This window comes from Cucurbita moschata, unplaced genomic scaffold (genome assembly GCF_002738365.1).
Source record: "Cucurbita moschata cultivar Rifu unplaced genomic scaffold, Cmos_1.0 Cmo_Scf00025, whole genome shotgun sequence".
In the NCBI taxonomy this organism is placed as follows: Eukaryota; Viridiplantae; Streptophyta; class Magnoliopsida; order Cucurbitales; family Cucurbitaceae; genus Cucurbita; species Cucurbita moschata.
In genome coordinates, this window is record NW_019268541.1 from 328488 (window position 1) to 341078 (window position 12591).

The 12591-nt window shown below is 37.7% G+C and overlaps 4 protein-coding genes across 5 annotated transcripts in view; 2 read left to right on the forward strand and 2 right to left on the reverse strand.

Moving 5' to 3' along the window:
* The first annotated feature begins 709 nt into the window (after positions 1–709).
* On the forward strand, positions 710–2982 carry LOC111461684 (deSI-like protein At4g17486). Of its 2 annotated transcripts, none has more exons than XM_023105296.1 (4): positions 710–1149; positions 1445–1732; positions 2483–2563; positions 2642–2800. In XM_023105296.1, exons 1-4 carry the CDS (start codon positions 996–998, stop codon positions 2650–2652), a joined length of 534 nt encoding a protein of 177 aa, XP_022961064.1. In that variant the 5' UTR covers positions 710–995; the 3' UTR covers positions 2653–2800. The 2 variants fall into 2 exon arrangements, with proteins under 2 accessions (XP_022961064.1, XP_022961063.1); XM_023105295.1 differs by having other exon boundaries at positions 769–1149; positions 2707–2982.
* Positions 2983–3194: 212 nt separating this feature from the next.
* Positions 3195–7146, reverse strand: LOC111461683 (acyl-protein thioesterase 2-like). The gene is made up of 10 exons (XM_023105293.1): positions 7035–7146; positions 6508–6582; positions 6122–6236; positions 4643–4679; positions 4416–4485; positions 4133–4237; positions 3897–4047; positions 3735–3817; positions 3507–3600; positions 3195–3429 (listed from the first exon to the last, which is right to left on the reverse strand). Exons 2-10 carry the CDS (start codon positions 6536–6538, stop codon positions 3354–3356), a joined length of 762 nt encoding a protein of 253 aa, XP_022961061.1. The 5' UTR covers positions 6539–6582; positions 7035–7146; the 3' UTR covers positions 3195–3353.
* A 1420-nt stretch (positions 7147–8566) lies between these two features.
* On the reverse strand, positions 8567–10304 carry LOC111461674 (probable receptor-like protein kinase At5g20050). Its single transcript, XM_023105283.1, has one exon. The coding sequence runs from the start codon at positions 10131–10133 to the stop codon at positions 8769–8771; it is 1365 nt and encodes a 454-aa protein (XP_022961051.1). The 5' UTR covers positions 10134–10304; the 3' UTR covers positions 8567–8768.
* Positions 10305–12150: 1846 nt separating this feature from the next.
* The window catches only part of LOC111461802 (protein arginine N-methyltransferase PRMT10), a 4491-nt gene continuing 4050 nt past the window's right edge, over positions 12151–12591 (forward strand). The window contains exon 1 of the mRNA XM_023105462.1: positions 12151–12459. Within this exon, the coding sequence (XP_022961230.1) occupies positions 12256–12459 (204 nt within the window). The 5' untranslated portion in view covers positions 12151–12255. The remainder of the gene's footprint in view (positions 12460–12591) is intronic.

A 12591-nucleotide genomic window follows, 5' to 3' on the forward strand; every position in this document is an offset into this window, starting at 1 on the left:
CTCCTCTCCAACCAATGTAGGATCTCACATAAAATTATACAAAAAAAAAAAAAAAAAAACTTACAAAAATCTAAATTATTATAGTACAGAGCTTGAATTATATGAAATATAAGCCATTCGTATTCGGCACATGGCTATGCCTATACACGATGAACAAATCATGTGTAGCACCATGTTACAAACTTTAAATCCAAATAACAATAATTTTGGCAATTAGGGTTTGTCCACTTTCCATTATTTATGAATAGGAAACAGCCTCTCAATTTTAAGGTACATGGTCCTACCAATACAAAATTTCACCAAATTCAACCTCATGTCCATCAATACCCACAACTACTGATCACATTAATATCCACCATTTCATAATTATTTTAAAATCTAAATTATTTAGAATTTTAAAACTTAAAAGCTTCGAGAATGAGAATTTATTTGAATTTTTAATCTAGAATAAATATTTAGATTTTATTATTATTATTATTATTTACTTGCATGAAAACTAAAAAAGAAAAAATGGGTTAAAAATTCAATGAAAATTATAATTAGAAAACAAATATAATTTTTTTTTAAAAAAAAAATCATTTTTACCTATTTATTCTAAAAGGTCGCATTCTCAAACAATAACTAAAAAAATCTATATTTTCTTTTACCAGAATCAGATGTCACGTTGAAAAGACAGCATCTTGAGACCAAAAATGGAAATGGTATTTGGGTGGGCAGCAAATCGAACGTTCCGTTTATCCTCCTTCTCGATGCCAAATTTATATTATTCATTTTTTCTGTTCATAATTCGTCGAAATTCGTTAGCCTTTTCTTTTTCCCGTCTCGCCGGAGATCGACTTCTTTTCTTTGATGCATGTTTTTTCTCCGATGGGCAGAGAAGAATAAGGCAAAGGAAAACTGAAAGTAAATAGCTTTCTTTTCTAGATTTTCCAAATTTTGATTCATTTTGGGAACCTTCAGGGATATACATTTTCTAGCTAGAAGATTTTTTGGAGATGGGAGCAGAGAGCACCTCGAAAACGACCCCCGAAAGTGGAGATAAGAACGACAAGAAGAAGACCCAGGTGGTGTTGAACGTTTATGATCTCACCCCTGCCAACAATTATTCCTATTGGTTTGGTTTTGGGGTTTTCCATTCGGGTATTGAAGGTGATTTCCTTATCTGCTTCCGCCCTTCCCCTGTTTGATATCGTCCTGATTTTGATGCACCCTTTGTGTTTGTTAAAATGTCTCTGAAGAAATGTTATTGAAACTCTTCCTGTTCTTTTCGAATTTTGTTAAGTTTTTGGTTTTGAATGTAACTAAAATGAAATTTTAGCATGGATTGGCACCTTTTTACATAGAAAATTCAAGATTATGAGCTCAGAATTTTCAATTCAATGCTATCTTCCTGTTGTGAATCCAACGTATGAATTCATTCAAATGTCTTTCATGTTGCACACAGTCCATGGCAAAGAGTATGGGTTTGGAGGTCATGACTTCCCCGCTAGTGGAGTTTTTGAAGTAGAACCAAGGAGCTGTCCAGGCTTTATATACCGATGTTCTGTCACGTTGGGACATGCTGATATGCCTCCCTCTGAATTCAGAAAGTTTCTTCAAACTGTTGCTACTGATTATCACGGAGATACATATCATCTTATTTCCAAGAACTGCAATCATTTTACGGATGATGTCTCGTGCAGATTGACTGGGAAAAGGATACCTGGTTGGGTTAATCGCCTTGCTCGGATGGGTAACACTTTTCTCAATTCACTGAACTTTCATCGTTGTTTACTTCCTTTGCATTCATCTTTTAATTGAATTCCTTTTGTCATTATAGTATGACATATCGCCATCCATTATGTTGATGCTATTTGAATGTGGAGGAAAACCTCCTTTGCTAAAAGAGCCACTTCTTTATACATTCATATGACATCTTTAATAAAAACTTCTAGTTTTCAATATGACATCTTTAATAAAAACTTCTAGTTTCCGCTTTATTGAAGGTGTGAGATCTCACATCGGTTGGAGAGGAGAATGAAACACCCTTTATAAAGGTGTGAAAATCTCTCCCTAGTAGACACGTTTGAAAAACCTTGAGGGGAAACTCGAAAGGAATGGTCCAAAGAGGACAATATCTACTAGCGGTGGGCTTGAGCTGTTACATAAGGTGTCTACGACTTTGGTTGAATTGATTTGCCTTACAAATGTTAAAAACGAAAAATATGTGTTGGGAGAAATGCTATGTGCTTTGTTTTGACAATACCTTATATTGCAAGCTGTAACTCCAATGATGATGGTTTGTTACACTCCATTGATGCATTATCAGTCTTTACTGGATGAAAATATAACAATGAATGATGTTAGTTTACTGTTATAACATTTACTCAAGAACATTTGATGCGCATGGATGTTGTCAGTTTGATGTCGAGCTCGGTCTCTGCATGCATTTGCACGCGTAAAAGTGAATTCTGCTAACTTCTTTTTCTGGTGAAAACTTCAGGTGTTTTGTGCAGCTGTTTACTACCTGAAAGCCTTCAATCTACTACTGTCAAACAATTGCCCGAGCCCCGCGAATACTCAGGTTTGTCGTCTTTTACTCGAATGTCGTTGCCTTCTTGAATTGATTTCAAACATGGGATCTGATCAAATACGTATGTAGTTAAAACTTGAATCCAACGAAGTATGCGGTTAATAGCATTACCATTTGGGGTTTGTTTCCTCCAGAGGAAGAATGTACCTCCGAGCCTCTGTCACTCAACACTCAGCAAGTCCTGGCAGAAATCGACAACGACGAAGAGAAGCGACTGCTGACACCCTCGACCGGAGTTACCGATGTTGCTTTTGTCGAAGAATCTCACAAGTGAGAGCAGGCAGTCAGTCTTTTCTATTGCTAACAAATCTCATCCCATGCAAACTATGATCTTGTCTCCGTTGCAAAAGTAAAAAACTGTAAGCCTTCTTTGTATTAGACATTTTGAAATAGAATGTTGTTTTTGTTAAGTAGCTATTGTTACTTTAGACCTTTAATTGAGCCACAAGAACATTAGATATCAATTTGAATGTCGTTTTATAATGACGACAATCTTGCCTCATTTTGTAACACAATTCTACAATCCTTTCCTCATATGATATTATATCAAAACAACGACATCAAACAAGAGGTACAGGGAATGATTATGTAAAGAGTAACAATAAAGTGTATGATTAAATTATCCAAAGTTCATGCCAGGGTATCTCTGCAGTTCGCCAAACGGCTTTAAATCTTGGGGTAAAAACCATATCAAATATAGGTCTCCAAAAGGAATAATAATATCACACCAAATTTGTTCCCAATGATCACAAATTGAGCAAATTGAAGAGCCTCCCTCCCTCTATAGCAGCCCCAGCTTTGAAGTTAACCAGGCACAGACCTCATCCATCTCTTCAGGAACTGTGTAGTGCCCAAGTCTGCAAACAATACATGAGTTGATATCATATGAAGTCGAGAATTTTCGCAAGCATATTCGAACACTAACGAAACATACCCGTTGTAGGATTTGAATATAACATCTTGGAATCCGACTGAATGTAATGCCTGTGAAGATTTCTCTCCAAATTTATAAAGAACCACATCATCAACTGCAACAAGTTTCACACCAAATCACCATTATCAGAACCCAACATTTTGAAGCCTAGTTTCCATCCTTTGATGTATAGAACAAGGAAAACTTTATCCTTTCTTAGCACATGAACAATTATGAATTTATAAATACCTTTTCCATGACAAAGCAAAATAGGCAACGATCCCGCTCCACTATTACTGGCATTCTTCTCTTCCATCTTGCTTTTCAAAGTCCTGGAATCACCACGATAACTCATTAGATTGATGGAAAAAGGATCAAAGGATGTCCAGAGGACAAAATTCAGAAGCCAACTTTGAACATGGAAGCCAGCCACTAAGCCCAACAACTGCACTCAAATTGGTTGGATAAGGATTTCCATTCCCATATTTTCCCACTGCATGGCAGGTCGCAGAGTAAAGCGCAGTGGCCGCTCCCATACTGAACCCTCCTACACCAAGCTTAACTGTCAAAAAGATTACAGCAGAATTATGTCAGCAACCACTGGAAAAGGCAAAAGAAATAGTATTTAAATTGCCAGAGAAACATACTGTCAGATGGCTCTGTTGATAACAAATATGCAACATGTGCGGCCGAAGCATCCAAGCCCTCTAAATCATCCGGGCCATCTTCTGAAAGATCTTTCACATCAAACCCTGGTTTAAGAAGAACATCTCACTGTAACTTTTATTTTCATGCAAGAGCATGTATGATATTAGTCTTGATACCCTTGTTATTGTAATATACATAAATAAAAACTCGACTTTCCAGCACGGAGATCCCGGTTTAAGCGATCTTATATCCTTAAAGAAAAAGGAATTCCAGTAAGCTTACATGCAGTGGATGGAAAGCCCCCAAACAAAGCTATCGATCGAGTCGGGGCAGTTGGACATATCCATTTAATCTGCATCAGTAATGTCAAGTTTATACAACAATACTAAAGAAACGATTTCATCTTAGATCATTAAAGAAAAGTTGTACAAGGAAGGCGACTGGGTTGAATAAAATTGGAATAGCTATATAAATGCTTCTAAATACTTTGAAAAGCTTCATATTCTTACATTTGGTAAGGGAAGCATCTCCAAGAGCTGCGACCAGCTGTCAAACAAAATGAAAACATTTCCAAACATGACATTCTACTGAATTTGAACAAAATGGCTAAGAATAATCTTGAAGTGTGCTAGTTAAAAGTTTCAATTAGAAATCTACCAGGAGAAGTATCCTTAGCACTCTCATGAATCATACCAAAAAGAAGTTGGGGATAAAATAAATACAACCTTATATTAAAAGTTTCATGAGGTTAATTTTTGACATACGGATCGAGGTCAGATTACGAAGTCACTTCGACAATAGTGATACTTCCAACTTAAAGAAAACAACTCCATCACACCATTCATCAATTTCGACAAGTGACGAAAAAATCTTGGACTGTGTACATGAATAATTGCTGATCATAACTAGTGGGGAACAAAGGAGGATATGGAACTTTAAAGGGTCTTCTCTTAACAACCGTACATTCGTCATATCACACTAACAAAATAAAAAAAGTCAAATGGAAATTAAATTTATTTAGAAGAGGTCTAAGATTTTGTATAGGAGGAAACAATCTTTGTATTAGAAACACAAAGTTACAAAAGGGAAGAAGAAGAGGGAGATGCAGCATGATCCAAACAACAGCCAAAGAGGTTATAAAAAAGGCCTTCAATTAGTGTTAATGAAACAAGAACAATTTTACCTAAAGAAATCCAACTAGACCCAACAAAAAGAATAAGGTCTAAGAAACTCTCCACATTCCTCCTGCATGTCTAAATGAAATTATAACAGCCTACGCCCAACGCTAGCAGAAATTGTCCTGTTTGAGCTTTCCTTTCCGAACTTCCCCTTAAGGTTTTAAAACGTGTCTACTAGGGAGAGGTTTCCACACCCTTATAAGAAATGTTTTGTTCCCCTCTCCAACCGACGTGGGATCTCACAATCCACCCCCTTGGTGGCCCAACATCCTCGCTGGCACACCGTTTGGTGTGTCTAGCTCTGATACCATTTGTAACAGCTCAAGCCCACCGCTAGCAGATATTGTCCTCTTTGGGTTTTCCCTTCTGGACTTCTCTTCAAGGTTTTAAAACGCATCCAGTAGGCAGAGGTTTCCACACCCTTATAAAAAAACATTTCGTTCCCCTCTCTAACCAATGTGCAATCTCACATAAGTGGAGCTAACAAATGCAGAAGGGCAGTGGACACATAAATAATCAATGTCTTCCTATTTCTTTTACACTCAATGCAGAATGTGGAAAGTTAAAACATCCAATATTGCTTCAAAAACAATGGGGAGAAAAGGTCCAACAATATAGTCTCTGAAAAACATACTGCCAGTGGAGACCATGACAAGAAGTAATGAAACATGAATACATGAAAGTCAAGCAATTGAAATACTAGAAAAATGACTAACAAAATGACCGGCTTGCAGAAAATGCTAGAAAATGTAAAGATGCGAAAAAAAAAATTAAGAAAGGAAAAGAACAGAAAGAAAGAAAGAAAAGAACCTTGAGCCATTATCACCAAGACCATGAAGCCAGACAATGGTAGCTTGGTGTTTTCCCTTGGGCCTCACTACGTAGGTTTTACCAAACTCAATTGCCCTTCTGGCAGCTTTACCACCTGAAAGTGACCATGACAGGCTCAAGCAAGAAGGCTCAAGCTTCCACAGGATAATATATCTTAAAGTGAACCCAACATACAAGCCTAGCTACTCCCACGATTAAAAAATAGTTGATCGCAAACTGGAAGTTTCTTGAATAAAAACGGTAGTGTTTAAGGATGCATAGAGAAGGATGAATCCAAAACAAGATATGCGGGAGGACAAAACACCTTAAATCAAAGAAAAAACTAATCAGCAGACAGGAGAATGAAGAGGGATCAGTCCACTGACCAGAAGCAACGGAAGAGCCAGCTAAACTCATATTCGCGTGAACCACCACCTGAAGAGATTGACTATGAATAAATCCTGCTGGGGGCAACAAAAAAGAATCATCCAGTGTTGAAATTATTTCGAGAAACTTGCTGAATTAAAAATTCATACAAGGACGAAATCTCGTCAAACAAAGCTCGATAAAAACAATGCAAGGACGACGGCTTCATTTAAGGATCTATAATTCATTGTAATCCTTTTGACTAATTTCCAGGAGGATTCAGTCCCCTTTCCATGAAGAAATCCATACATTTCAACCTCCAACGAATCCATACATTTCAAAGCAACCCCCAAGAGATTACAACAATCCGAATGAGTAGTGTCAAGTGCAGCAAACAAATCTCACAAACAAACCACAACACAAACCAAGATTCAAAAACGACTTCTCACCATCACCAAACCATCCTATCCCCAACAAAAACATTCAGAAAAAGAAAAAAAAAACATAGAAACAATGAATCTGGAGCCAAAAACATCAAAAGAGTAACCTGAGTTGGTGTGTTTATGGATAATATCTTCTTCTTCCCGATGTATTGATTGATCTCTCTCGCTCCCGCTCTCTCTCTCTCTCTCTCTCTGTGATTGTATTGTGTTTGTTTTGAGGGGCGTGTGTTGTGCTGTGTTTGTGTTCCCGCCCCGCCCGGTCCGCGCTTGGTGTGTTTAATATGCCATAGCTGTAGCGCTGGGGACTCCCCAACTTGCTCTTTCTCCCCTCGGCCCCTCCTCCTCCTCCAGTTGACCTTTCCCCCCCTTTCTTTGCCACCTGGCCGATTTCCACGTGGGAAACTTTCCATTTATACCCTACTTCTTCCCCTTTTTTTTATTTCCTTACATTAATTTTTTATTTCAAATACTCAAATTTCCTTCCATTATATTAACATATGTCATTTATGATTAAATTATATATTAATGTAATAATGTTTTAATCTTGACAGATAATATGATTTAAATATAGTTTGATTTATTAAAAAATTAGTATAGTTATTTAATAATCATAAATAAATAAGTGTAACCACTCAAACATTTTTGGACTTTCCCTTTCCAACTTCTCCTCAAAACTTTAAAACTCCTCCGCTAGGGAAAGGTTTCCACACTGTAAGAGATTTTTTTGTTCTCCTCCTCAGCCAATGTGGGACATCACAATCCACCCCCCTTCGGGCCCCAACGTCCTCGCTGGCACTCGTTCCTTTCTCCAATCGATGTGGAACCGCCACCAAATCCACCTCCTTTGGGCCCAGCGTCCTTACTAACACACCGCCTCGTGTCTACCCGCCTTTGGGGAACAACGAGAAGGCTGGTACGTCGTTCGGTGTCTAGCTCTGATACCATTTGTAAAGACCCAGATCCACCGCTAACAGATATTGTTATCTTTGGATTTTTTCCTTTCGGACTTCCCCTTAAGACTTTAAAACACGTCTCATAGGGGAAGGTTTCCACACCCTTATAAAGGGTCTTTTGTTCTCCTCCCAACCCACGAACGTGGGGCATCAGAATAAATGTGGGGTAGTGACGAATTCATGGACGAGGAAACCAAATTCGAGTACTTTTTTGTCTTTCTCTTTGGTCCCTGTGGAGTTTGAAAAGGATAAAAATGTGAATTTATGAGCGAGGGAAAAGAACAAGGACCACTTTCTGGGCACCTTTTATTCATTATTATTTTTTTTTTTCAAAAAGGATACTAAAAAGGGAGTGGAAAAAGAAAAGTTTAATCAACTTTAACGTTAAATTTGATATAAAAAAAAACAAATAAAAATCATTTTAACTAATTTTAATAATTAGCATAATTTAAAATTAAAATAAAAATTGGGTCAAAATGGAGGAGCACATTTGAACTTTTCGCCTTATCTCAACTTTATTACCAAATTTACTTCCCTCTCCTTCTGATTTTGACATAACCCCACACCACCCTCCATTATTAATACCTCTGCACTCTCATTTATTTATTTTATTTACTATTTTCTTTTTAGTAATTTCAAAATTCGATTTTAATATTTAAACTTTAACTAATTTGAATTAGTAAGAACTAAATCTGTTGCATAAGAAAGAATGTTTTCTTCCGAAATATATTGGTCAGTTCTATGCGATTTTTATGAAAAATGCAAAATAAAATAAAACAAATTGAGAACAAAAAGACGATACGTGTGCAACTTCGGTGCTGTGATTAGGGCGCCGAAGTCAAAGGGAGGCCGGCGGCAGATGCGGCCGTTGCCGGCGGCCTTACCTCACCGGGGGGTGAGTACGGAGAAGGCGTATGAGTTCGTCGTCGAAGACGATGAAGGACGGTCTGTGTCGTTCATCCGTTCCCCAAATGCAACAAGCTTCGGCCTCTCATGGCTATTCATCATCTCTTCATCGACAGACAATAAATCGACGACGAGCATTTGAGTATCCGGCGGCTCCTCCACTGGAACGCGGCCTTCGAGCATATCCACCACCGTTGCCATCGTCGGCCGAAGCTTAGCCTTCTCTTGAATGCACCACAAACCCACGCAAACTAGTTTCCGTACCTCTCTCTCGTCAATCGTTCCCATTTCTAAGAGTCTTTTATCCACAGCTTCCATTAGTTTCCCTTCCTTCAATTTTGCACTCACGATTCGGGGAAAATACTGCCATTTCCTCTTAGATCTGTCCTCCTCGTTCTCAACTACGCTCACGTTCCTCTGCCCGCCGACTAGTTCCAGAAGAACCATTCCGTAGCTGTATATGTCCGATTTCTCTGAGATTCCGTTCTCCAATAGCCATTCCGGAGCCAAATACCCCTTCGTCCCTCTCATCGATATCATTATTCGGCTCTCGTCTTTCCCCATCAGTTTTGACAGTCCGAAATCCGATACGATTGCTCTGTAGTTCTCGTCTACGAGGATGTTTTCCGGCTTGACATCGAGGTGTAAGATTCTCGATCGGCAATCGTGGTGAAGGTAGGCTAGAGCTTTGGCCACATCGATGGCGACTCTGTATCTCATATCCCAAGCTAAGCAACCGCCAGGGCGATTACGATTCTTGTGCCTAGGTTTTTTGGGGAAAATCCAGCAATCCAAGGATCCGTTCGATACGAATTCGTAGACGAGAAATCGAGGTCCAGATGAATTGATACAGTAGCCAATCAGACGAACGAGATTTACATGCTGAGCACTAGCAATGGCGGATACCTCCGCACGGAACTCTTTCTCTCCTCGATTCTCGCCCTCGATCCGCTTGACAGCCACCGCAGTACCGTCTTTAAGAACTCCTTTAAAGACAGATCCGGACGATCCTTGCCCTATCAACGCCCTGAAATAGTCCGTCGCTTCCTCGAGCTCTTTGTACTTGAACTTCGTCGGAACTCCGGCGACCTTCCTCAAGAAACTGTACTCGATCCGAAGCTCTCGACCTTCAGTTACTAACTGCGACTCGAGCTGTTTTCTTCTCCGGTTGAACCGCCTTCTGATCACCAAATACATCAGGATAGCGGCGGTAAGGGACACATCGATCCCGCAAATAAGATAAAAAGGCTTGGACAATTTCAGGAGGACTCGAGCCAGAATGACGAGAAGGATGAGGAAGACGATGAACGAAAGAGCAATTACGTGAGCTTTCTTATCCTCCATGGAAATCTCTTCCTTCAGGTTTCTGTTAGCAGGAACAGGTTCACATTTCTCTTCCTCTGTGAATTGAATCCGTTTCTGGTGAGAACTATGAAGAATAGTCTTTGTTTTCTTTTTCTTTTTTCTTTTTGGTTGCCCGACTGGCCACTGCTAATAAATTTGCCGAGTCCATCTCGTTGACTGAATAATTTTATTATTATTTTAAATTTATTTTTAATGCAATTAACGCGGCAATTACATTTGATTATAAAGAGTCCACGTCAGTTTTTTCGAAGTTAATTAACAAATTAAATAGTCAAGAACTTAAGATGAACACGACTCCCCACAGTATGTGATATTGTCCACTTCAGCATAATCTCTCATGACTTTGCTTTCGGCTTCTCCAAAATGCCTCATAGTATCCGAAAGCAAAGTCATGAGAGCTTATACTCAAAGTGGACAAAATCATACCATTTTGAAGAATCATGATTATAAGATTTTAATTATCAAATAAGATTATAAGATTTTAATTTGGTGTATAATGTATTTCTAAATTTTCAAATTTGTGTCTAATAGAATTTTCTTTTAAATTAATAAATTTGTTAGATACAAATAGATGATTAATTTATAAATTAAAAATTGTTTACACTTTTTACCACATATTTTTAAAAATATAAAATCAAATTTATTTTATGACAGTTGATTATTACACTATTAGGATAGACCGTTTAAATTATATTTGTGTTAATCATCAATTATAACATTTTTAAGTTCAATAACGCCACAATTAAAATAAAGAAATTCAAAATTTTAGCCTAAAAAAATATCTTAATCAGTTGAGTTATAATCAAATTGATAATACATGATTATGAGTTATTTATTTATACCATTAACGTATATTATAATATGTTGATTTGATGTATATATACGCTATATGGTATCGTATAATACAAACAAATAACTTGTTAGGTTTAGATGGACTTCATTTAGGTTAAGTATGGAAAATTGTCCTAAAAACAATTATATTTTGACATTTTTTTCAAAGATTTTTTATTTTTCCTATTTTAAAATTAAAGATTGAACAATAAATATGGAGGAAAAAAAAAGAAAATTATTTGGATGCTGCGATCAAACGCAATATTTAAATAAAATTGGAAGCTGACTTGTTCAATTAACAAAACTAAACCACTTAAGCTTAAAAATTATTGTTGATATTGAGACTCTTTTATTTTATTTTATTTTTAAAAATTATTGTGAAAAATAAATGAAGGATCTTATTAAGAAAATATTAATAATAACGACGGGAGAAGACTTCACAGTTTATATTCATACACACGAACTTTATTCGATAAATATTCCGTTTTATTGAATTTTTTCTTTTGTTTATTAGGAAAGAATGAAACTCTAATCTCGATAGAAAATTAAACCATAAAATTGTAGCCCACCTTGTATAACGACCTTAATTAGCCACTTTTAGTGACTTTGGCGGCTAGTTACATAATGTGTAATTACCACAAAACCGTCGTTATCATAATAATCAGATCATGCGTAAAAATAGGTCCCAACACAATTAAAACGCGTTTAATGATACATTATAATCAAACACCCTAGAGCCGTACATGTGCATGCATACCACATCATTTTAAAAGCACAAAACATTTAGTTCTTAACGATTCCTTACCTTGAAAAATTTCTACCGAACATTCGTTGGCCTACTCAACCTAGTCAAAATCTCAAATCAACACTGAACTAAGAAAGTAGCTAAACCAAATCAGTTCAACTGAATAGAATGAGGTCGGTCTAACTGAATCAGACGATGGTCTAGTTGAACCAAAAAGGGTGAGTCGTGTTCCTTTGGCGTGTCCTTTCTCAATGTCGAGACGACGGTCGGGTTTTAGGTTGAAATATTGCAATATGAGAGTTGGGGAGAATTGGGAGATTTTTTTGTTTACAAGGGTAATAAAGTCTTTTGATCTCCAAAATATATTTTAAAAAATGTAGAAATTAAAATGTGGTAGTTTTGACCTTAATAATTGACCTATTTTTCCCCTCCAAGAAGTCCGCAGCCCTAAATTCGAAACCTTCTCGTTCTGGTTTCTCGTCCTCGCTCTTCCCTCGTTTCTGCTTGCAAGCGGATCTCGGTGCTATGGGAAGCTCCTCAAACGGCGTCATGGGGGACCGGAGCTCCGGCAGCAATGGCGGTCTACAGGTTGATAAGGGCGTCGATTTTGCTCAGTATTTCTGCACCTACGCCTTCCTGTATCACCAGAAGGAGATGCTCTGTGACCGAGTTCGCATGGACGCTTACTTCAATGCCATTTTTAAGAACAAGCACCATTTCGAAGGAAAGGTTCGTCTCTTTTCTTTTCTATTTCTACTGCTGGGACAATAGGACGACTAGACAGAATCGATATTTCAGTAGCTTAACTGCTTCGCTTCGCTTTGCTTTGCTTCAGCTAATTCTGTTGGGGGGGGGGGGGGG

Bases quoted from the DNA above. Each gene is read 5' to 3' on its own strand.
- LOC111461684 (XM_023105295.1), top strand. From the start codon at position 996: ATGGGAGCAGAGAGCACCTCGAAAACGACCCCCGAAAGTGGAGATAAG. The intron at 1,150-1,444 runs GTGATTTCCTTA...TGTTGCACACAG, and splicing joins TTTCCATTCGGGTATTGAAG to TCCATGGCAAAGAGTATGGG. The intron at 2,564-2,706 runs GTTTGTCGTCTT...TGTTTCCTCCAG, and splicing joins CGAGCCCCGCGAATACTCAG to AGGAAGAATGTACCTCCGAG.
- LOC111461683 (XM_023105293.1), bottom strand. From the start codon at position 6,538: ATGAGTTTAGCTGGCTCTTCCGTTGCTTCTG. The intron at 4,238-4,415 runs GTAAGCTTACTG...TTCTTAAACCAG, and splicing joins GGGCTTTCCATCCACTGCAT to GGTTTGATGTGAAAGATCTT. The intron at 3,601-3,734 runs GTATTTATAAAT...AACTTGTTGCAG, and splicing joins TTTGCTTTGTCATGGAAAAG to TTGATGATGTGGTTCTTTAT.
- LOC111461674 (XM_023105283.1), bottom strand. From the start codon at position 10,133: ATGGAGGATAAGAAAGCTCACGTAATTGCTCTTTCGTTCATCGTCTTC.